The following is a 25,372-nucleotide window of genomic DNA, read 5'->3' as shown; positions in this document are numbered from 1 at the left end:
GGTTGCCATTACTGTAGCTGTGAAATGGGTTCCCCGATCCGAGTCCACGGTCAGGGGGAGTCCCCATCGACTGAACACATGGTTCACCAACAGCACTGCAGTTGTCTCTGCCGTGTCGTTGGGTGCTGGGAGGCACTCAATCCATTTTGTGAATGCACACGTAACAGTGAGGAAATATTTGTTCCCTCTGGATGACCTCACCAGCGGCCCCACCCAATCCATTTGTAGATTGGACCAGGGGAATGTCATGCCCTTTTTCTGGAGTGGTGCACGGTGCAAGCGCCGTGATGGTTGGAACTGGCTACACGTCAGACACCCCTTTACATACACGGCGATGTCTTGGCCCATGTGAGGCCAGAATGCCACCTGCTGGATAGTGTCGTACGTGGCCTTGATTCCCCGGTGACCCCCACAGGGTTCGTCATGAGCGTGTTGGATCATGACCCCCCGATGACAGTGGGGAACTACCCACTTTGGGACACCTAGCGCAACTGGTACACAACCAACAACCCTTTTATAATTTTTAGGTTGTCTTTTACCTCTGCCAGCTCCATCAGCTCCGTAGACTGGCTCAGCACCTGCTCCGAAAGAGGTTGACGCACTGGGTCAGCGATATGCTGATACATTTGCCCAATTGCTGGGTCCTGTTTCTGCATTTCCGCAAGATCGGTGTTAAAACCCTGTGACCCAAGCACTACAGATTGAGGGTCAGCTCCGACATCCTGTCTAGCCCTGCTTCGGGTGACCGCCTTGACCTCAGCCACGGTTTCTGGGGGTAGCCATTCCTGCTGGAACTGCCAGGGTACTGCCCGGTCGGCCTCATCATTCCCGTCTTTGTCGGGTCCCTTCACCTGGGAGTGTCCCTTCACCTTCCTCCAGTAAACCATCATTCCAGCCTCGGTCGTGAGCTTGTCACTGGCCAGGAACAACTCTTTATTCTTTACTTCCTTGCCCCGGGCATTTTTCATGCCGTTACCCTTCCAATACGGAAGATGGGACACGAAGCTATGTCGGGCGTAGTTCGAGTCACTACAGATGACAAATTGTTTAAGGCCATTTGTCAGGGCCTGCTGGAGGGTGATCAGCACCCCAGCTACTTCTGCATACTGACTAGTCTTTGGTCCTAGCTTATAGCGGGTCGGCCCACAGGGAGTATTGTCTTGCCAGACTACTCCTACCCCTGCTAGCACCTGCTGTTCGTGGCGAAAAGAGCAACCGTCAACATAGGCCATGGGTAAGCCCTGGCCCACGTTCTCATCGTAGTACCGATGATTGTTCGGTAGCTCAGCAGTGGGAATTGTTTCTGGAGCTTCCATGTCAGTGTCACAGCCGTGACACACTTGGCCCAAAGCCAGGCCCTGTCCCTGGTACATTTTCTTGCTCTGTGCATAACGTACCTCTATCTCATAGCCTTGTAGGGCATCATCCATGCCACAATCCTGCTATTTGACACCCTGCCCGCTTTCAGTCTCTGGCTATGCAGGAATGTCACAGGTTGGTGGCAGGTTTCGATGATGATCTTTTGTCCCCCAACATAACTACGGAAGTGTTCTACCGACCAGACCGTAGACAACAGGGCCTTCTCGCAGTCCAAGAACTTTTGCTCCACTGGGCTCAGGGCTTGACTGGCATACGCCACCACCCTTCGCTCTTGGTCATATTCCTGACTCAGAGCAGCCCCAAGGCAGTGCTCTGAGAACCCTGCTTCAAGGTAAAAGACCTTATTTTTGTCAGGGTAGGCCAAGCACGGCGCACTACCGAGTCAGCGCTTCAGCTCAATCACAGCCTGTTCTGGGGAAGGTCCCCACTCAAAGGGCACGTCTTTCTGCAACAGCTTGTGGAGGGGCCTTGCTATTTCAGCGTAATCCTCAATGAACTGCCGGGAATAGTTACATACTCCCAGAAAGCTGCGCAGTTCAGACAGGTTAGTGGGCGACTTCATATTCTGGATAGCTTGGACTCTGCTGGACTGTGGCTGTATGCCTTGGGCTCCAACCAATAGTCCCACGTACTCCACTTGGGTCCTACACCACTGTCCCTTAGCCAGAGACAGTTTGGCCCCTGCACGGGAGAGCTGGGTCAACACATGCCTGATCTCGGCCATGTGTTCTTCCCAGGTCTGACTCCGCATCAGAATATCGTCCACATAGACCAGGTTGCCCCCGGCGGCTGCATCACTCATGGCTTTGTGCAGAAATATGTTGAACTCCACTGGGGAGTTGGAATACCCAAAGGGGCATCGATTCCAGGTGAACTGCCTGTTTCCAAAGGAAAAGGCCAGTTTGTACTGGTCTGTCGGTTCTACCTTAAGGGTCCAGAACCCATTAGCCACATCCACTGTGGTGAAATATTTCGCTGTTGTCACCTTGGCTAACTCCTGATCTAGGTAGATCATTGGCCATCGTGACAAAGGAACCTGTTTATTCAGCTGCCGGTAGTCAATGGTCAGACGCCATTTACCATTGGGTTTCAGCACCGGCCACAGTGGGGAGTTATAAGTGGAGTTACACTCCCTTATTATCTGACGCTCTAGTAGAGCATCCAACGTCTGCTTTATGGACTCGTATCCCGTGAGGGGAATGCGATACTGCCTGACATAGGTTGGGCGGGCGCCAGGGGCCGTGGGAATGCGCACTGTGTGCAAATCCGTCACCCCGCAGTCATAGGCGTCCCGTGCAAACACTTCCTGGAAATCCTGGAAGATCTGACGCAGCTGCTGACGCTGGCTTTCCGTTTCCAGGGCATCTGCCTTACCAACCTGTTCCTGTACCTGCTCTAGGAACCCCACTTTTGACGGCATGGCGGTATCCCGGGTCGCACTCTCGGCTGAGTGGTCCGTCGGAACACCTGCGTGTACTGTGTACACAACCATCTCATCCTTATCGCTAAGGTCCACTCTGCACACCTCCTGGTTGCAGAATCCCTCTATTGGCATAATTGCAATCATCCGCCGGGGGTAGGTGTAGTACACCTGCTCGGTTCCCCCCTCCCTGGCCAAGGGACCAGGGAGCTGCCCCAGTACTGGGATGGCCAGTTCGAAATCATAGAAACCATTGTCAATTACCAGTCCCATGTCAGTGTGAGCAGGGATTTTGACATCTTGTTTTGCTATGTTCTGCACCAACAGGCAGGTGGCTCGGCCATTCCGTTCCAGTCTGGGGGTACCACAGACTGCTATGTTCAGTCTGATAAACTGGGCTGATGGTTGGAAGAAAACCATCTCAGCGTCCATTCTCTGTCCCTTCTGTAGGACAAGGCGTACCGGAAACCCTGCTGTTGACGCAGGAACGATCAGGTCCGATTCGTTTACTACCTGGCAGGCCTGAGGAATCGTCTGACCTGACCGAATGTTCTCGGGGTCGCCGCTTAGAGAGTGGGCATCTGGGTTCACCCGTGTCCACAGCACACTGTTTACTTTGTCCAGCTGGGCGCCCAGTCGAACCAACAGGTCTGTACCAATACAGACCGAATGGGTCAGCTGAGGTGCTACCTGGAAGTAATGAGCAAACTTCCTTTTTCCAATGGAGATGGAAGCTACACAGCTTCTTTTGCTCCAAATGGACCTATGAGGTGGGGGTGCCCACCACAGAACCTGTGACTGCGTCACCAGGGTCACCTGACGGCTTCGCGACAGGTCCTTGAACAGACCTTCACTGATTATGGACTTCTCAGAGCTGAGGCTGAGAATTACATCATCAACCTGCACTTCTGCCACCTGGACCCCTCCCACCACCATGGGGTGGTAGTCCTGGTCCCCCTGAGGTACCAGGGCGCACAGAAAGGACTCCCATTCATTACCGGACAGGGAGATCCACTCTTCTTCATGGATGAAAAAGGGGTGTGCTTTACCTGGCGGGTCAAGCAGCTGCTCGGAGCACTGCTCCTGTAGTTGGGAGACCGTGGGAGTGCTGGCCTGGGCAGGACTTCCCTGTAGTTTTGGAAAGCAAGAAGATACATTTATTTCTCGTCCAGAGGAACCAGGTGGAACCTCCAACTCAGCTATAGTGTTCAGTGGGCACTGTGTGATCACAGCATAACCACTGAACCCCCCTTTTTGCTTTACGACAGGCTTAGGGTTTTTGACCTGAGCCCACAATTTCCCACGCTGGCAGTCCACTAGAGGCTCCAGCCTGTCAAGCAGGTCTTGGCCAATGAGTAGTGGCTCTGTTTTAAACCTAGAGATGTAAACAGGATGCACCATGTTCATTGGCCCGAACCTAAGTGCCACCCACACTCGGAGTGTGATCCTGGCTTGGTCCTGGATATAGCTGGAAATATCTATCTTACACGGTTCTACCTTAAGTCTGATGCCTTTTCCTTTCGCTACTCGTTTGAGCTCGCTGAGTAGATCGGCTGACATCAAACTAATTTCAGCCCCAGTGTCAATCAGTGCTTCTCTATCTAAGACGTTTTCAAGAGAAACCTTGATATAAATCCGCCTTGCTTTGCCTTTCTGGCTGAGATTCCCTATGAATTGTTGGAAGCCTGCCTTTTCTTTGACTTCAGGGGCGGGGTCAGCGCCCAACTCAGAGTCACTGCCTTCTTCCGGGCAGGAACCCTCCCACCCAATCAGATAGACTGAGGGAGGGGCTTGGGACGGATCCCCGCCTCCTCCAGTGAGAAGGGGCGTGGTCCCCCTAAGCTCATTCACGCTTCCGGCATTCGGTGCGGAAGGTTTACCCTGTCCTGATCTCTCAAGCAGGGCTTGTTCAAGCCGGGCCAGGCGGGCTGCAGTCGACTCCCTTCGTCCAGCCTTATGATAGGCTCTGCCTGAGCCCTTGCCTTCCCCGTAGCGCTCACGGCGGCTCTGACGCTTAGTGCGGTCCTGCCTGCCTATTTTGCGCCGGGGCTTAGCGGGCTCAGGAACCTCAGCTCCCTTGAGCTGAGGTGAGTCGTCAACCCTGCTGGCTTTAGTGGCGAACACGGCCGTTTTAGCAGGTTTTCGCTCTGAGGAAGCAGAGACTTCAGCTCCCCAGGCTTTTTGAGCCAACCTTCTAATGTCAGCCATTTTCATCGCTTTTGCATCAGTGTGCATCACAATCATTTTCCTGACTGAGGGATGCAGATTAGCAATGAATAAACCTTTGAAATTCACGTTCTCTTCACAACCCTCTTCATTCCGCCCTGCAAAATAAGTGCGCCTAAGCCTCTCATAATAGTCGCGAGGGGCTTCAGCTTTTTCGTGCTTAATATGGTGCGCAGCGGCCACAGCAGCTATGGGATCGATAAAAGCCGAAAATTCTCCGATCATTGCCTGACACAGCTCCTCAAAGCTATTACAGACCTCCGGTCCTTGTCTAGACATCCACTCGTGGACCGCTCGGCTAGTAGTTTTCCTTACTAACATAGCCTTTTCCTGTTCGGACGCTCCGGGCATAAACTGCAAAGTATATCTCAGCTCATCGATGTAGGTTTCCACATTATTCCCTGACACTGACGGGTCAAACCTTTCTACATCTTTGGCTAACTGCCTCAGGGAGTGGAGGTTAATTTTTAAGGTTTCTCCGCGGGCAGGGGGACGGCCGTGATCAGGAGCAGGGGGTCTATGCCTGAATTGCATCGCCCTTGCGTCTCGCGCAGGACTCGGCGATCTCCCCCATGCCGATCCGACCACAGACCCTGGCCGGGAGAAACCTCCTCCCGGCGCGCTGGGTGATCGCTCCGGGCTGCTAGGTGGGCTGGCATGCAAGTGGGATCTAGCCTGTTTTGCTTCCAGTACGGCAGCATCTAACTCCTTTTGCCTTTCCTGACTGAGTTCATTTAAACTCTCAATTTCTTTTTCTTTTTCTTTCAAGCTTGCTTCCAGGTCTCTCCTAGCTACCTCAGCAGCAGTTTCTCTAGCAGACAAGTCATCTAATTTACCTAAAACTTCCCTGAGTCTGTCTTCACTTTCCTCATTTTTCACTCTCTTTTCTCTGATTATATCCAACAACTCAACTCACTCCGCCTTATGTCTTTCTAGCTTTCCCTGAAGCTTTTGAAACTTTGTCAGCTCGGACAAAGACAGTTCCAGCTGTTTAGCTAGATTTAAGGCGAAACTAGATAGGACCTGAACTGCGTTCACGGACCCTCCTGTGTTAAGCTGGTTCGCTACCTTAGCTACTAAATCTACTTGCAGCTTCTCAATATCATCAAAGTTCAACTTTTCAATACCGCTCCAGTAACCAGGATTGTCGTCGCTAGAAATAGTACTTATAAGCGACTCCACTTCAGACATTTTAGCAGCCATTGTCATTACGTCAGAGAAACTTTAAGAGTATTACTTTTTTTTCCTTTTACCAAAATACAGTATGGAATCTAAACACCCGAGCAGATGGATTTCCAATCAGCACGCGTTACACTAAACGCTAGAAAACAGGGGGATTTCTTTGCGCAGTTATCAGCACACCCGGTATTCGCGTATAGAAGCCGCGGTGCTGTGCTGAACTTGAACTCACAGCAATGTCAGTTATTCTGTGTGATTGATTTTCATTTCATTCTAAACTCGTCCACCCAGGGACGCCATTAAATGTAGTGGTTTGATGGGTTTACTGAGACAATTATTAATTGTAGCAGTAATCACGAGGTTGTTCGTTGGGGCTTTTAGAAAATCAATCGTCAGAACAACTAACAACGCACACACACGGGTTCAATACACGAGATACATTTATTAATATAAACTGTGCACCAAACATATACTAGTCTGCCTGGATACGAGCGGCAGACCTTACTGTGAGGGTTATCAATATACAAGGTATATAATCTCGAAGAGATGCAAACACAAAGAGATACACAACAGAGAATATATGTCAATATATATCGTTCGGTTACCAAATCTCTAATCAGTGTTATTACCCACTGTTACTCTAAACTCGGAAGTAAATACATTACTCATGAATTAAATTGATAACAACTTGTGTTGAGGTACAATTGAATTCTCGAGACGCAATGTAGAACATGGGGTTTACTTATCCACTGTGTTTGGATTTGGAATTTCCCGGCACGAACACCAAACCAGCTGACAGGCTCTGTTGCAGCCTCTGTTCCAGCGGTTGTCCATGGGCGTTGTGTCGGCGTCCTCTGGCTACCGGCCAACCAGTCGAGGTGCAGCTCGGAGTAGGACGGGCGGAGGAATCTGACTGCGGCGCACAGGGCAGTCGTTGCTCCGAGGGGATCTGCCAGCAGTCCGGCTGGCTAGTAGAAAGTCTCTATGCACAGAGTGTGACCGCGAGTCCTCACAAGTCACTCTTTTGCCTGGGAAGAAGCTGGTTCGTTCCGGGTCCAGCGCTGCTTCTGAATAAGCTATTCAGGTTGTCAACGAGGGTCCAACTGTAGGCTGCCGTTGATCAAGCGGAGCATTCACGTTTGTAGAATTCTGAGTACGTACGGGATCCTCGGCCTCGCGCTTAGAACAAAGTCCAAGTCCTTTTACAGACAACAGCAGTTGTCACGTGATTGTCTCTGAGGATGTGCGAAAAAGGCCAAGGAGAGCTCAGAACTGAGCTTGCGCTCCCTTTTTGATCAAGACCCAGATGTGTGCTGATTGGTTGAGAGTTTGGCGGGCATTGGAGACCCACGTGGTATTACCACGCCCTGCCAGTCCCTGATTGGTTGGTCAAGGTGAGATATAAGTCACTTACTCTTGACACTTAGGAATGCAGTCCAGATGTCCATTTGGCACTCCCTAGACTGATAGGCGCCAATGGATGACCATTGATCATGATAGCCAGGCTAAGCTAATTGCATCCCCGTCTGGGAGCTTGTTTGTTATCAAAAGAAAACATCTTAAATCAGCCTGCATGAATTCTTTCTCTGTGGCTGCACCACAGAGATGGAGGGTGAGATGGGGCCTCCTCTAGGAGCATACCAACGCTTAATTCTGTCTTATTAGCAAGCATTGCCGCTACACCTTGCTTTGGCATTTTCACGTTCTTTATGGAATTTAAATACAATTTAAACCCCACTTCAAAAGTACTAAAAGAGGGAGTATCATTAAAACATTTGACTTATGAATATGAAATTTACCCAAGATGACTAATAAATTAATTACTGTATAAATAAATGTTCTTTTTTCGAATTTCCTCTTACATAACACAACAAAATATCAAAATCTTTCATTTTCAAATCTATATTTCCAGAGAATTCCCATGACGTGAATTGAATGTGCTCTGTCTGGAGATCTCTGTCGTTAAGGTTGGCGCAAGAGGTAGCCAGTTTAAGAAGCACTTAGTGATAAACGAGTGGGTTGGGGAGCACGTAGATTACGATGGGTTTTGGGAAACACTCGTAAATTAATGATCGATCTTAAGAGCAAGTTTACGATGTTCTTAGCGCTACGATGCTTTCGGGAAACTCACCCCTAAACAGTTAAAGCAGTTAAAGCAGCTCTCAATAATGGATCTGTAAAACTGTATTAGAACTAGCTGAGATATGTCAAAAATATTTAGCTGGCACAAAAAGTACAATGTTGTTATTTCAGATGTATTAAGGAGATATTAGAGCTGTGAGGCACAGCACTACTTTCCACACTGTCACACTTGTTTGCTAGGTCAACAGAATGTCTACAGAGCCCTAGAGTCTACTGCTGAGAGGTTGTTCAAATCAAAACAATTTTTTTTCTCTTGAAAAGTTAAAAACCTGAGAATTGTTTTTTTTTTTTGGTGAGCAGGGCACACAGCATACAGCTTTAATGGTTGTTTCCTAAAGTTAACTGCAGCTATTTTTATCAACTTTTCAAACATTTTGATTTAGTTGATCATGATATTCATTTAAGAAAATTAAAAATAGTGTCTGGCTTGATTTAATGCATACCTCTGTAATAAACAGCAGTGTGTAAGCATTGATTGGTATACATTTAAAATCCTTGAATTATACAGAGGAGTCCCACAAGGCTCAGTTTTAGGTCCTTTGCTTTTTTCTTTATGTATAAATGACTTATCCTTATTACAGTATATAAAAAATCTAGCATTCATTTGTAAGGAGATAATCCTTTGCTTTACATCTCTAGCTCAAATCTGTTACGTTTACAAGTTTCTTTACAAATTGATTTTGATTTAGAGCAAAAGTGGTTGTCTACAAATAATCTGATTTGTATGGAAGCCCGTTTCCGCCAGGGAGTAAAAAAAACCGCGGTATGGTATCTCAGAATTCTGACTTAGTATCTCAGAATTCCGACTTAGTATCTCAGAATTGCGACTTAGTAAGTCAGAATTCTGACTTAGTATCTCAGAATTGCGACTTAGCAACTCAGAATTCCGACTTAGTATCTCAGAATTGCAACTTAGTAAGTCAGAATTCCGACTTAGTATCTCAGAATTGCGACTTAGCAACTCAGAATTCTGACTTAGTAAGTCAGAATTCAGACTTTATATCTCACATTTGCGACTTCGAAATAGCCATATTTCATTGTCCTTTTGTTATTGTAACGGATTCGGGTTCTAGGGCATGTGCCCTCGCCGCTCCCACCCTAGTTCGTGCCTCACTGCATTGGCTCGAACCCAGGTCTTGCCAGCTGAGCTAAAGAACACTTTCTTTAACCCCGGCGGCTAGCATCCCTGTTATGTGCAGGGGAGGGCGGTGCCGTCACCACACTGTAACCAGATCATACAACCTGTATGTCGGCCGTTCCGTTACACTATTTTCATGAATTGTACAGGATCATAGGATCTATAAGCCTGAAGACTTGTCTTGTACAGTGCCCTGATAAAAATCAAATTAATTACACTAATTTTTATAGAATCCCATTTCCGCCAGTGAGGCTTCCATAGTACCCGGGTGGAATAGTGCACGGTCGGCTTTTTAAAAATAGTTTTTATTTACGGAGACAGAATATGAAATAAGATACAGAAATAGGCACTTCACATCCGGAGGAATTCACAATTATAAAAGCTGAAACATTTTACGTATTTCCATTATATGTACTTTTTTACTTAAAAAAGAAGGTCTTCTTTAGCTCAGCTGACAAGACTCAGGTTCGAGCCAGTGCAGCGAGGCACGAACTAGGGTACAAGCACAAGCCCTAAAACCCGAATCCGTTACAATAACAAAAGGACAGACAATGAAATATGGCTATTTTGAAGTCGAAATTCTGAAATACTAAATCAGAATTCTGAGTTGCTAAGTCGCAATTCTGAGTTGCTAAGTCGGAATTCTGAGTTACTAAGTCACAATTCTGAGATACTTAGTTGCAATTCTGAGATACTAAGTCGGAATTCTGAGTTACTAAGTCGGGGGTTCCTAGCTTGCATCTGGAATCCTTATCAGTTAACCCCCTTTCCTGCCATAAACCCCTGTTGCTTAGAAGTCTAATTTTCAGGCAGAACTGACTTAAGTTAACCCTTTTTACATCTTGTGTCTTACTTCATTCCCTCCTTATAAAATATGGTATACGTCAGGACTGCCTATTTTTTACACATACAATGTCAGGGCAGATCTTTCCTTTTTAGATGTACAGTACAGGCATGCATTACCATGACATTGTGCGTTCCACGGTTACAACAAGATGTGATTGATGTTTTTGTACAAGTGATAGTTACAATTATACAAATAAAACAATCCTAATCCTACAAATACATAAAGTCCTACCCCAGGACCCAAACGCAGACCTCAGCCATGTAGAGATCTATTGTCAGGATCTTGGAATAGCAATATTGACCCAACTCCGATTATCATTTTTTGGCTGAAAGATATGCCAACACCCGGAATGTATTGATACCATAACCCCAGTAATGCTCCTCGGGCATAACAAGCACACTGTTGGTCTTAGGAAGCATCAGACACAGAAACGGTAACAACATCCTTCTTTCTGTTCACTCAGTCTCTGGTGCCGTGGGTCGGTGAAAGTGCAATGCGCGGATCCAGCGATCTCATCCTCTCACTCAGGTGGCACAGTCAGTAGTTAGTGGCACTTGATATGGTCCCTCCCAGCAGTCTCTTCTTCACCTACACCCACTCGCCAGGTATCCGGTCGTGTCTCCCCTCTACTAGAGGTCCCCAAGTGTCCAGCACCTGTTCACGAGCCCTGTGCACCGCTTCAGTTAACAAACCTACAATACTTTAATAGAGAGTTAGTAAATTCATCAGTGCGTTAGCCAAACTTGGCCTCCAGGGAGATTCTTTGGCTGCCCGTGATGATCTCAAATGGGCTCAGTCTCACAGTTCCGTTTGCTCCAGCCCGCAAACTGCACAGGACCACAGGTAGAGCATCTACCCACCATGTTCCTTCGGTTGATATTTCCTTTGTTGGTCTTTTAGACTGTGGGTGATGGGGATAATGTAACTTCCACCTCACCCCAATGAGGCGTTTACAACCTGGCACACCTTCGCAGTGTAGTATGCCCCTAGATCAGTATCCAAGGGGCAGGGCAGTCCGCACCACTGGATCATCTTTGCCATACACCTGGGTATCCACCAGCATGAATTTCTGGCTACAAAATGGCATGCAGGGCATCTGGTGTACTGACAGCCCCACATTCTTTACACATTTTCTAACCACTATTAAACATCTATTAAAGGCCTCAACCTGAATTCTCCCTTTTCCCCAATAGCGGTTTCACAGGAGTCTCAGACTCCTGCTCTCCCAGTGCCGCTCGCCTGGCATCTGCATCTGCACGGTTGTTACCTTGAGTTACTGGAATTCTTTATTTATTGTGTTATTTACACCTTATTCCAGCTGCTTCCGTCGGCAGCTGTAAAATTACAAATCAGTTCAGAGACAAGCCCAGTATTCTTAACTGGAGTCCCTGCCATTGTGAGAGAATCCTATTTCTCCATAGCCATCCAGAATTGTGGCCTACATGCAACAGATACATACAATATATACATATACAGTAACCCTTTAACATCTTTCTTTTTACAATTTTCCATCAGTGCTCTAAACTGGCTTGCTGAGCTGAGGCAGTGGAGGGGCATTTTCGATCGTTAGCACCTCGAATTCTGTTATAACAGCTCAGCCTGTTCTCTGTTCTCCCTCATGCATCAGAGAGGACCCATCAGTAAACAGTATTACATTTTCTTAAAATGTTCACGGTCCCCCACCTTTTGGCTACAGCATCTAATGGTATAATAGTGCCTACCTCCAAGCTCCTGCATCAGCACAGCTGCCCAGAACCCTTTTTCCACACCTACATACAAAGGAATGGTTGATCCATCTGAGGAAACCCCAGTCTCAGCACCTGTAAGAGAGCTTGTTTCAAATTATTACAGGCGGCTTTTGCTGCTGGAACCAAGGCAATCTTGTCCTTAGGCTGCACTCCCCCCTTAAGCAGATCTGTAAAAGTTGTGCTCACCCCCTAAAAACATTGCACCCAGGCCCTGTTAAAATTACACACTGCTAGACACAAAAGAGCCTTATCATAACTGCTTAATATTAGACACTCTAAACCTGAAGCAACTCAGACTTGTGGGTTTCCTCGTCAGGGGAAGCACTCAGAATACCATCAACATACTGAGTGATCACAGTCAGTTGAAGCCACGTGATACCCTGTTCTGGATAGTCATTCTTTGTAATGCATATTCCAACCCAATAGATCTGGGATAAAACCACCCACATTCGAGTGATAAATCCACGTGAATGTTAAAATCTGGTACTCAGCAAGTAAAACTTGCTGCCCCAATACTCCTGTGGCCTCCTACCGTCTCCCCATATACATTACTCCGTAGCACACTGTTGAACAGAGGAGTGAAACAAGCATGACAGTAGTGCTCCAGTATCCCATAACAGAGAAACTGACACCCTATTTACAGTACATTTTAGGTTTAACTCCTTTTATGCACTGGACTGGGACAGACTAAGGAAGGCTACAAGGGATTAACAAGATCTAATCTGTTAGATCTGCCAGCAGCCATATCACCCTGCAACTCACAACTGGCAACCCACTGAAGCTAAGCCGGTGTGAGCCTGGTCAGTACCTGGATGGGAGACCTCCTGGGAAAAACTAAGGTTGCTGCTGGAAGAGGTGTTAGTGGGGCCAGCAGGGGGTGCTCACCCTGCGGCTCATGTGGGTCCTAATGCCCCAGTGTAGTGACAGGGACACTATACTGTAAACAGACGCCGTCCTTCGGATGAGCCGTAAAACCGAGGTCCTGACTCTCTGTGGTCATTAAAAATCCCAGAGCGTTTCTCGAAAAGAGTAGGGGTGTACCCCGGCGTCCTGGCCAAATTTCCCATAGGCCTTTATCAATCATGGCCTCCTAACAATCCCCCTCTATGAATTGGCTTCATTACTCTGCTCTCCTCCCCACTGATAGCGTTCAGATAGCGGTGAGCGTTCTGGCGCACTATGGCTGCCGTCGCATCATCCAGGTGGATGCTGCACATTGGTGGTGGTGGAGGAGTCCCCATTACCTGTAAAGTGCTTTGAGTGGAGTGTCCAGAAAAGTGCTATGTAGTGTGCTCTCACGAGGCACCAGTTCTGTAGGGTTTGGGCATTTACGGGGACAATTATTAATTGTAGCCGTAAGTCACAAAATGATTCTTTTAATGGCTTTAGAATCCAACCTTGTGGTATAACTCAAACAACGCCCACACACAGGTACTAAAACACAAGAATACATTTATTAATACATAAAATATGCATATAAACCTAACAGATCTTATCGAGAGGGTTATCAGAATACAAAAGGTATACTGTATATTCAATCAGTCACGAAGAGTTACATATATTTAGACCGTTTCGTAAATGAACTTGGTTATAACTTCTACATTAGATACTCAAAACAAGTACATAACTCTTAGGAATTAAATTGATATCAACTAGTTGGGATAACAATTGAATTCTTGAGCAGTAATGCATTAAAGTTGAATACTCATCCAGTCTCTGGGGATTCAGATCTCCTGCGGGCTCTCTGGCTCCGTGCCAGGCTGTGCTGTGCTGCTTGCGACGGTGCGCTGCTGATGCTCACTGACCGGCTAGTTAGTGTTGGCTTAACTAGCAAAGTTTGTGCACAGGAGAAAAGATGACTGTGGGTCCCAGCAAGTCAGGAAGAGGACCGGTTCGATCCTAATGAAGCGCTAGTTCTGAATAGTGATTCAGCTGTCCACAGTTCCGACCTGTTCACGAGGCTTGCTGCTGGTGCTAACCTCGGGTGGATCCTTTGGTTACTCTCTGGCAACCTCTTTAGACTCTTAGAACAAAGCAAAGTTCTGGCACTCTGACCCACTGGCCGTTCTGTGGTTGTCCGGGCTGTCTCAGGATGGTCAGGAGGCGCTCTGCGAGAATGTCCTGCCCTCCTGGGCCGTCCTACCCTGGAATTGTCTCGCACCCCTGGAATTCTCCTTAGAGATTCTCCTACTGGAATTCTCTAGAATAGTCTTGGAGCTCTGTGTTGCCTGTTTTTACCTGGAGAAACTTCAGCTCGTTCATTGGCTGAAATTTTCATGGGCATCAGAGTCCCACGTGGGTTACTCGGCCCTACCAGTCCCTGATTGGTTGATCAAGGTGGGATATGAGTCACTTACTCCTGACACCTAGGAAACCAGTCCAGATGTCCATCTGGCACTCCCTAGACAGATAAGCGCCAATGGATGACCATTGATCATGATAGCCAGGCTTAGCTAAGTGCATCCCCATTTGGGAGCTGTCCCTTATCAAAAGAAAATATCTTTAAATCAGCCTGCATGAATAGCTTCTCTGTGGCTGCACCACAGATATGAAGAGAGAGATGGGGCCTCATTTGGGAAAGCACAGCAACACTTAATTCTGTCTTATTAACAAGCATTGCCGCTACAGCTATATAAGTATAAGCAATTATTATTATTATTATTATTATTATTATTATTATTATTATTATTATTATTAATCATTAGGTAAACAGATGTTCTCACAAGACTGTTTATTCTCCCCAGTCTTGATTCTAAACCTACAGCGTTTCAGCATGTCTGGTTTCGAGACATTCAAATAAATCCAACTTGTTTCCACTATTACAACTAATTGTATATACATACAAAAACTGTTTATCTAACTCATTTTACGTCCACCTGTACTGTACTTATACGTTTCAGACGCTCTTATATTTTCCAATCTCCTTAAGTTGATTTTCGTCAAGTCTCTTTAGTTACGTCTCTAGCCAATCCCGCTGGCTAAACACACTCGCACCGTCATTTAGTATACCAAAACTCACAGTTACACACATACATGGTGGCACACAAATTCATAAAACACACATACACATCAAGAATATATTTTTTCTCTTCGTACTACAATGCGCTGTATTTTGTTTCACTTCTACATTAATCCTTTTAATTCCTGAAGCGCACTCCAGGTTCGCTGCATTCCTAATTTCGGATGCGGTACTTCTTTAGCCAACCGGTCAATATTTTCCGGTTTTGGATTTGATCGTATGGGAGAATCAGGGAAGGTAGGTGTGAGTGTGGACCCCCTCGACGGGGTGAGAGACAATTAGGGTGACGCTGTCATCAACAGCGCCAGCCCCCGCTACATCAAGTCCTTTCCCACTTCGGGTGAGAGTACATATCTGCGGGCACCCTCCCTTTAAGAGGGGAGTCCCTGTTCTGTCTCTATTACACTCGTACCAGATGTCATCCCACTCAGACCCCCCCGTCTCCATATGGTCACTGTGGGAATTGATCCCAATTATTTTCATTTCCTGCCTGTCTGTTCCCCTATGGGAGAGCAGGATATCATTTAGTTGACGGTTGTAACACATTAACTAGTGCAGTGCGACTACCTAATAAAAGAGGAGTCCTTACCTCTTAGTAATGTGCGTGCTGACCGTCTCTCCTGCCGATGGGAAGTTCTGTGCCTTCTGGATCATCCAGCCGACTACGCCACAATTGTTGCAACAGAAAGAATAAGGTTCTGGATCCCGAGATGAAGTTAAACAGATGAGTTTATTGCATGCAAAGAACAATAAAGCCGAAGTCTTGTTTCCCAAATGAAAAAACAAAACAGAAGTATTGTTCAATGTGCCGGTACAAACTTTTAGGTTATATAGTATTTTCTTTTCCGTTTCTGACGTCACTCGGCCTTATGGTAAAGAGGGGGGTCATGGTATTTGGCCAGTTAAGAGATCCTGGCCAAATGGTCAGTTTAAGATTACACCCAGAGGGGTTCCTAGCTTGCATCTGGAATCCTTATCGGTTAACCCCCTTTCCTGCCATAAACCCCTGTTGCTTAGAAGTCTAATTTTCAGGCAGAACTGACTTAAGTTAACCCTTTTTACATCTTGTGTCTTACTTCATAACTTACCCTCTGAATTAAGATCACAGAGTTTAATTTGTGTATTTTAAAACAAACTAATTTTGTATTTAAAAAACTGAAGGTTCTTGTATTGAAATAATTCTACTCTTATTAATTTACAGATATTATTTATTCCATTTGCATGGCAGCTATATAGTTTGTATTTTTATTTACTTTTGTTTTTCTTCTTTCTTTGTGTTATTTTACTTTTTCTTCTTTTTTGTTGTAATTTGTTTATTTATTTTTTGTTTAAGTATTGCTTATGTATTCTAGGGTCCCCTTGAAAATGAGATGGTCCATCTCAAGGGGTTTCACATTACATTGTGAAAAAAAAGAAAATGAAAATGAAAAATGAGAATGATGGTGTTAGAAACTGGACCCTCTTGATATATTCATCAGCTTGAGTCTGACTGTCAATACAAAGCTGAAAGTGCAGACTCGTCTACCAGTCCAGTGAATCGCACTAACAGTGCAATGTGGTTCTTCTATGTGAATTAATCCTGTTTGTTCCTCAAAAGCCCTAGAAAAGGCCCTGTTGAAGGCACTGCGACGACTGGATGACCACCTGAACACTCCACTGCCTGAAGAGATTGATGCTGACAGCACAGAGGAGCCGGGGCCATCCACCCGCAGCTTCCTGGATGGAGATGAGCTTACACTTGCCGACTGCAACTTGCTACCAAAACTGCATATCATCAAGGTACTGAACTGGTCCTCTATCTATCATGCACTTCATCAAGGTACAGTACTGAACTGCTCCATCTGTTCTTCATCTATACTCCACATCATCAAGATACTGGCCTGTACAGACTATGCTCTGTCTATACTACACACAACCAGGGTACTGGACTGCCTCTTGTATTGCCTGTCCTCTGTCTATATAGCACATTATTAGGCTACAATGTTTTATTACCTGTTGTTGGTCTATACTGTGTACAACCAAGATCCTGTCTTTATACACATTTCTAAAAAGAACCAAATTCATGATAGCCTACAAATGTTTAAGAAAAAATGATAAAAGTGAAACTATTAAGTGAAACCCAGGCAGAGATACAAACTTGAGCTTTTCCCTGCCTGATCATGCTCATAGTCCTATGGGGACTATTTCACTTAAAAATGAAACTATTAAGTGAAACCCAGGCAGAGATACAAACTTGAGCTTTTCCCTGCCTGGTCATGCTCATAGTCCTGTGGGGTTTTTCCAGGTAGTGGCCAGGAAATATCGGAAGTTCGTTATCCCAGCTGACATGATGGGGGTGTGGCGTTACCTGAAAAATGCGTACCTGAGAGAGGAATTCATCAACACCTGCCCTGCCGACCGCGAGATTGAGTTTGCTTACCTGGATGTGGCCAAGAGGATCAAATAGCCGGCTGAGGGCAAGGGGACAGATGTGGGTGGGGGTAAGATGGGTGTTTATGAGCTTGTATGTCTGTGTGCGTCGGTTTCTGCTCTCACCAGCTGAAACACATTGGACAGAAGACCAATCCTTTTGCGCTGCTAGCAGCATTTTTTAAGGAACCACAGATCATGTTGCACAGAGATCCAATTTTCTCTCTTATGTGGCATTTGGTGGGGACATCAGAGTCTATTATTTTAAGTGTTGGAAGAAGGGAACATTGGGGTGCCAAAGTGCTTTTCCCATCCAGCGTGTCATCGTGTGACCGGGCTAGGATTGAGGGCTGTGGATCTGACAAGGCTGACTCTGTGCTTCATACAATGCAGTGGTGGATCTAAGATGCTCATTGCCCACCTATTATACCCCTGGACAAGCGGAGGGCATTAACAGACCCACAAGATGCACGTGTGGCACTGCAGAGAGGCTGATAATAGTGTTTCTCCCCTGCAGTGGTGTCACAGGCATCAAATTCAGCTGAATGTGTTCTCAATCTACCCTAGGAAAACATTTGTGTTATTTGTTTATTGTTGGTTCCTTTTTTCAATTAAATAAATACAGTTGCCAGTCTTCATAAAAAAAAAACAATTACTGTGGTAACATTTTACATTTCACATTTCATGCTACAGTTTATCCTGTTAGTTCTCTTTTATAATACACATTAACTTTTCTTTTCGATTTTATGATGTTGTTTTATGCTCCACTTTACTGTCCATTTAACACAGGATACCACAGTAGAGTTTTACGCGGAGTGGGACAGCACTCCACTGCAATCTACACACAGTTCTTTCCTCTGAGCCAGCAATGCTGGAAACAGTGAATATGAGAAACAATACAGTGACAATAATTAATAGGGGGATTGTCAGAGTTTCCAGAGCAAAATTTTCCAGTGTACCAGTAGTAGTCTGTAGGAGTACTAGCAAATTCTATCTAAATTCTCTGGCTTTCCACTGCTGCCTCATCTTTGCCAGTGGGCAGGTGGAAATGTTTTGACCCATATGGGGAGGGGAATACCCTAGACTATGATGGTGTAACCAACTTATTCCTTCTGCGCACACAGGCAGAACACTGCAATACTGAGATTGCTCTGTTATCAACAGACCATGCCTTTAATTTCAGTGTAAACTGAACAGAATGTTCAGTTAATTTAGCTCAGTGTTGCCTGGACAGCCACAGTCTCTTGTATTTCCATGGTTTTATCGTGTGCATTAGGCTAATTCCAAGAACATCATTCATACAGCCCTGCTGGCTGTACAGAATGTATCACTTGTATCCTGGCCTATGACTGCTCCCCATCTGAAGATTATGTGGTTCACAACTTAGATCTGTAGAATTGTTTCCAATACTTGTCCTCTATCTATCATGCACTTCATCAAGGTACTGGACTGCTCCAACAGTCCTTTGTCTATACTCAACATCATCAAGGTACCAAGGTACTGGACTGCCTCTTGTATTGCCTGTCCTCTGTCTATAAGATACTTGATAGTGGAAAGAGGAAAGGTCGTGAATCAAAGAGAGAGTTGGAGCAACCAGATGTCAGTCTGTTTTCTGTTTCACAAATATGATGGAAGCATGATTGTATTTCCTCCAACGTCTGCTGTGTGTCCCACACAGGAATGTCCAGTTCTGGTCCTAGATGACTTCTGTGTCTGCAGTTTTTCATTGTAGCACAGTTGTTATCTGCCCAGTTCCACTAATTATTGTTTTATTTGAACTTTTTTTTATTTTTTCCCCAGTCCTTTAGATCACAGGTCCCCAGTCCTGGTCCTGGTGAACCATACACCTGGTGGTTTTCATGTAGCTGAGCTCAATCATCTAATTACAGCATTAATTGAACAAATTAGTCTCTCGATTGGATATGTCCACCTTTTCTTGGATTTTATTTTACTTATGAAATGCAATAGTTCAAAGGTGTCCTCCAATATGATAAAGAGCTGAAAAGAGTCAAATAGATCAAATGAATACCTTATATTTATATTATATTAATACCTATTATGAAGTTAATTAAGTTTTCAATTGTGTAACTGAGTGCTTGGCTGGAGCAACACCCCGCAGGTGAGTGTGCCTCCATTACCAAGATTGGGATCCCCTGCTTTAGGTGATGATAATTTGAAGAGACGGTCAAACCTACTACACTGTGGCCCTCCACTTACAGGGTTGGACATATTTGCTGCAACATGTTGCTAAATGTAAAATGGGCTTGATACAATGACACTTCCCACTCCCCCAGGTCTCTTCAGATTGTAAGAATATCAGTAATTTCACATACAAGACACTCTTTAAGGCCATTGTTTGAATCAAATCTCTGGACAATTTGATGGCAGGTCAGATTTCATACCCTACAATATACATGATATATATACATGTCTTTATACAATTTTAGAATTATGCTAACAAGAAGTATTGAGATACTCTAATTTTTCTTTTATGTCATTTCCTTGTTTATTCCTTTGGATACTTTTATATCTTTCTAAGGAATAGTAGGCTTTGTATAAAAATGTATTCTCATATATAAGCTTATTTTTAACTAGCAGCCTAATGCAAACTTTGCAAATTTGAGTTGATTGTTTCATATCTATGTAGGTATGGTTGTTAACACAACTTAAGAAACCTGTGTGTAAATGCCTTACAAATCTCACAAAATAATAAAATAAATATATATTTCAAATCGTGTTTTGTAGATGATTTGTGAAGATGAACATTAACACAAAAATTTGTTTGGATTCAAAGGGCTGTGTTTTCAGCTCTCTGTTTTAATTTACAGTGTATTCATTGGAGTCTATAGAGATGTTTGAGCCACAGACATGAAGAAGGATCCCTGGATCTGTGCTTGCCATCAACATTCCACATCTTCTTCAGAGGACAAGTGATTCATACAGGTCAAAAAGACCAGAGTTGTTCAGGGGCAGATCAGCAGAGCAAAAGAAAAAAAGAGAGTATCAACCTCATGAGTCATAGTCAAGCCTTCCTCATGATACATAGCTCACTGTTATAGCGGCGAGGCTTAATAATAAGAAAGAATTAAGTGTTCTGGGCTTTCCCAAATGAGGCCCCATTTCTCTGTTCATCTCTGTGGTGCAGCCACAGAGAAACTATTCATGCAGGCTGATTTAAGGTTCCTTTGAAAAGGACAGCTCCCAAAGGGGGATGCACTTAGCTTAGCCTGGCTATCATGATCAATGGTCATCCATTGGCGCCTATCTGTCTAGGGAGTGCCAGATGGACATCTGGACTGCATTCCTAAGTGTCAGGAGTAAGTGACTCATATCTCACCTTGATCAACCAATCAGGGACTGGTAGGGCCGAGTAACCCACGTGGGACTTTGATGCCCATGGAACTTTCAGCCAATCAATGAGCTGAAGTTCCTCCAGGTAAAAACAGGCAACACAGAGAGCCTGAGAGATTCAGAAGGGATTCAGGAGGGAATTCTGAGACTTTTCTAAAGGGAATTCAAAGGAGAATTCCAGGGCAGGACGGCCCAGGAGCAGAAGGCTCCCAAGGGCAGGACATTCTCGCAGCACGCCTCCTGACCATCCTGAGACTCTTGATCTTGTGGTTTTCTGTGGTAAAACTGTGATTTCGTACTTAAAAGTAATACTCTTTAAGTTTAACGATGGTTGCTAAAAGGTCTGAATTCGAGTCGCTATTAAGCACTCTCTCTAACAGCGATTTTAGAGCCAGCAGGGTTAATTCCCTCCTGCTCGAAGGAGCACAGGCTCCTGAGCTGGCTAAGCCCCGTTCCAAAGCAGGTACACAGGACCGCACCCAGCGTTTCAAGTGCCATGAGAACACCGGGGGAGGGAAAGGGCTAGATAAAGCTGAACAAAAGGATTCAGTAGCCGCCCGCCCGGCCAGGCTTGAACAAGCTTTATTAGGACAGGGACAACCGCTCCCCAAGGCTGCCGGAAGCGTGAATGAGCTGATACTCTCCACTGGAGGAGGCGGAGACCCGCCCCCTCTAACTCCCTCAGTCTATCTGATTGAGTGGAAGGGTTCCTGCCTGGATGAGGTCAGCCACTCCCAAGCTGACTCCACCCCTGAAGTCACAGAGCAGGCAGTAAAACACAGAGGAAAAGCAAGAAGCTTTTACCTCAAGGCTGCCATGGGAGATGTCTTACACAGTGAGACACTGATTGACACTGAGGTTGAAAGGTGTTTGATGTCACACGGCAAGCTCAAACGGGTTGAAAAAGAAAAGGGCATGCGACTCAGAGAGGAACCTTTGGTGGATCGCCAGAAAGGCAAAGTGTACAGAAGGAAAGGGGGGCCAAGAGGCAGACTGTGCTCACACAGTACCCACCGAACACAGAAGCCCATGCGGAGATTCCTTCTGTTCCCTCTGGACAAGAAATAAAAATATTTTCTTGTTCCCCCAATATACAGGGAAGTCGTGCCCTGGTCGAGGTCCCAACAGCCTCCCTGCCACAGGAGCGGTGCTCCAAGCAGCCGCTTGATCCACCAGGTAAAGCACACCCCTTTTACATCCCTAAAGAGGAGCAGATCTCCCCACCTGGCGATGAAAAGGAGCTTTCCCTGTGCACCCTGGCACCCAAGAGGGGTCAGGAACACCACCCTGCAGTGGTGGAAGGGATCCAGATGGCAGGAGAGCAGGTTGGTGATGTAGCCCTCACCCTTAGCCCTGAGAGGTCCTCTGTTAGTGAGGATCTGCTTGAGCAGTTGTCGCAGGGCCACCGCCAGGTGCCCCTGGTGCAACATTCACAGGTTAGACAGGAGGTCCAGCTGGAAGCTTAGACTACTGCGCTGTGGACACACCTGATCCCAGATGCTGATTCCCTCTGCTTTGACCCAGGGAACCTGCAGTCAGGTAACATTATTTCTCACAACTACCAGGTAGTGAGTGAGACTGACCTGATTGTTCCTGCCTCAACGGCAGGGTTGCCAACACACCCAGTCCCCCAGAAGGGACAGGGAATGAAAGCCAAGCCGGTTTTCTTACAGCCACCAGCTGACAGTCTGTCAGTCTGAGTCGGACCAACAGTGGTTCAGCCAGAGTGGAGCTGGATGGTCAAGCCACCCGGCTGCCAGTGCAGGACATCGCAAAGAGGGATGTCAGAATCCCTGCCCGCACTGACATGGGCCTGGTGGGTGATAGTAAGTTCAAAGACAGTGAACTAGCTATCCCAGTGCTGGGGCAGCTCCCTGAACCCCTAGCGAGGGAAGGGGGGAGCGAGCAGGTGTCCTACACCCACGCCCAGCGAACGACTGTAAACATGCCGATAGAGGGATTCCTCAATCAGGAGGTGTGCAGGGTGGACCTGAACAGTGAGAATGGGATAACAATCCCAGATCACTCAGGTGCTCCAGATGACCACTCAGCCGAGGGTCAGGCATGCTCCACTGCTGCACCGCCCCCTGCAGGGTTCCTAGAGCACAGGCATGAACAAATCGAAAAAGCAAATGCCCTGGAAAAGGAGGAGCAGCATCAGCAGCTGCGTCAGATCTCCCCAGATTTCCAGGATGTTGGTGCCCAAGATGCCACAGGGCATACTGAGAAAGACACCATGTACACGCTGCGCCAGCTTAGAAAGGCAACAGTCCCTCAGAAGGAGATGACTGGGGTCAGCCACCCGAAAAGACTTTTGGGAGGACTGATTGCTGCCGCCACTGTTGCACGTTTGCTTTTTCTGGTAGGTTTGTGTGCTACTGGCACTCTCACCCTGACTGCCCCAAGAAGGCAGGTGTCAGAGATGCCAGAGGGTAGTGACAGACTGTATCGACAGCAGCAAAAGTTGGAAAGCTTAGGGAAAACCCTACAGGCAACTTCCTATGCAACAGGGTTAAACCTTATTCCCCAACCAGTGGACATGATTGTTGGTGTTATACAGTGGGTTTATGCTTGTGTGCAACAGGCCAGAATGTTGACACAAGACCTGTTAAGGGAGTTTAGTGCCACTGTAGCCAGTCTAGCCATGGCACAAATCCCAACCCACTTGATTCCACTCTTCTTAGTAGAGGAGTATGTGACATTAACCCCATCGCTCATAGCTCACCCAGAAGGCAATCCAAGATTGAATTCGGTTCCAAATCTTGAGATGGGTATGGCTACCAAAGCTATCCATTGGCTGTGTCTAAACGATTCAACAATGAAGGGTGTAAAGCTACTAACGAGCAGAGGGAGGTTAATGAACCCCATGAAGAGCAGGTGGGAAGTAAATGGCTGGTCAGCACACCACATTTAACTGTCACCATGACTTGTGACAGGCATGATACAGCTACCGCAATGCAGCTACCTAATCAAACAGTTTTCCTGTAAGTTCCGGAGGAGGCCATAGTACAGCTTGGTGACTTAACACTGTACGGTCTGGAACCAGACAATATAAGACCAAACTTGAGGTCATGGATGCCTTCAGGTGCCACACTATTGAATTGGATAGAAATCCAAGAAACAGTAAGCCCTGAAGAGGTACAGGTAGTTGAGTTTGCTTTAATGGAACAAACCTCCAAACCACCCTAGCAGATACCCAACACAGGTGTTGTGGTTTATCGGGGGGCTGGGAACAGGAACTGTTGTTATTGTAACACTACTGCCGGGTAGCTGGATCATGACTGACAGCGTACTCTGAATGCTGTACTCTCGCATCAAGATGTACTCTGGGTAGTACGAATGAGTCAAAGGTAGCATGTCAAAAGAAAGGAAGTGACTTCTCCCCAGATATCTACTACAGAGGTATCAGATATTGACAGTGAACTTCCTGATGTGTAATGCCTAGACTGAGACGATGTCTCCTACCATGTTTATACATACTCCAGATGTTATTCATCCTGTTTGTTCCCAATGCTGGTTCCGGTATGAATTCTCGAGGAGTAATGTGGACATTTAAGATTAATGTTCTAATGGCAAGGGACATCACTTAACTCTGTTTTGTTTTGAAGGCAACAATGTCTCGGGACCTCGTGACCTTCAAAAAGGGGGGATATGTAGCGGCGAGGCTTAATAATAAGAAAGAATTAAGTGTTCTGGGCTTTCCCAAACGAGGCCCCATTTCTCTGTTCATCTCTGTGGTGCAGCCACAGAGAAACTATTCATGCAGGCTGATTTAAGGTTCCTTTGAAAAGGACAGCTCCCAAAGGGGGATGCACTTAGCTAAGCCTGGCTATCATGATCAATGGTCATCCATTGGCGCCTATCTGTCTAGGGAGTGCCAGATGGACATCTGGACTGCATTCCTAAGTGTCAGGAGTAAGTGACTCATATCTCACCTTGATCAACCAATCAGGGACTGGTAGGGCCGAGTAACCCATGTGGGACTCTGATGCCCATGGAACTTTCAGCCAATCAATGAGCTGAAGTTCCTCCAGGTAAAAACAGGCAACACAGAGAGCCTGAGAGATTCAGAAGGGATTCAGGAGGGAATTCTGAGACTTTTCTAAAGGGAATTCAAAGGACAATTCCAGGGCAAGACGGCCCAGGAGCAGAAGGCTCCCAAGGGCAGGACATTCTCGTAGAGCGCCTCCTGACCATCCTGAGACTCAGCCCGGACAACCTCGGAACGGCCAGTGTGTCCGAGTGCCAGAACTTTCCTTTGTTCTAAGAGTCTAGAGCGGAGGTTGCCAGAGAGTAACCAGAGGATCCACCCGAGGTTAGCAGGCCTCGTGATCAGGTCGGAACTGTGGACAGCTGAATCACTATTCAGAACTAGCTCTTCATCAGGAACGAACCGGTCCTCTTCCTGACTTGCTGGGACCCACAGTCATCTTTTCTCCTGTGCACAAACTTTGCTTGTTAAAGCCAACACTAACTAGCCGGTCAGTGAGCATCTGCAGCGCACCGTCACAAA

The 25,372-nt window shown here is 46.2% G+C and overlaps 1 protein-coding gene across 2 annotated transcripts in view; it reads left to right on the top strand.

The window, feature by feature from the left end:
- Positions 1 to 20,578, top strand: part of LOC148676450 (chloride intracellular channel protein 6) — a 41,424-nt gene extending 20,846 nt beyond the window's left edge. The window contains exons 5-7 of one of the 2 annotated variants that reach the window (XM_088608325.1): positions 16,697 to 16,878; positions 17,384 to 17,579; positions 20,337 to 20,578. In XM_088608325.1, the coding sequence (XP_088464451.1) occupies positions 16,697 to 16,878; positions 17,384 to 17,545 (344 nt within the window). In that variant the 3' untranslated portion in view covers positions 17,546 to 17,579; positions 20,337 to 20,578. Of the gene's footprint in view, positions 1 to 16,696; positions 16,879 to 17,383; positions 20,241 to 20,336 lie in introns of those variants that run through there. The other variant, XM_088608318.1, reaches the window with a different exon arrangement.
- The last annotated feature ends 4,794 nt before the right edge of the window (positions 20,579 to 25,372 follow it).

Source organism: Lepisosteus platostomus, chromosome 2 (genome assembly GCF_059453375.1).
Source record: "Lepisosteus platostomus isolate fLepPlt1 chromosome 2, fLepPlt1.hap1, whole genome shotgun sequence".
Lineage (NCBI taxonomy): Eukaryota > Metazoa > Chordata > Actinopteri > Semionotiformes > Lepisosteidae > Lepisosteus > Lepisosteus platostomus.
The sequence above is the reverse complement of the archived record's forward strand: the minus strand, read 5'-3'. Positions and strand labels throughout refer to the sequence as shown.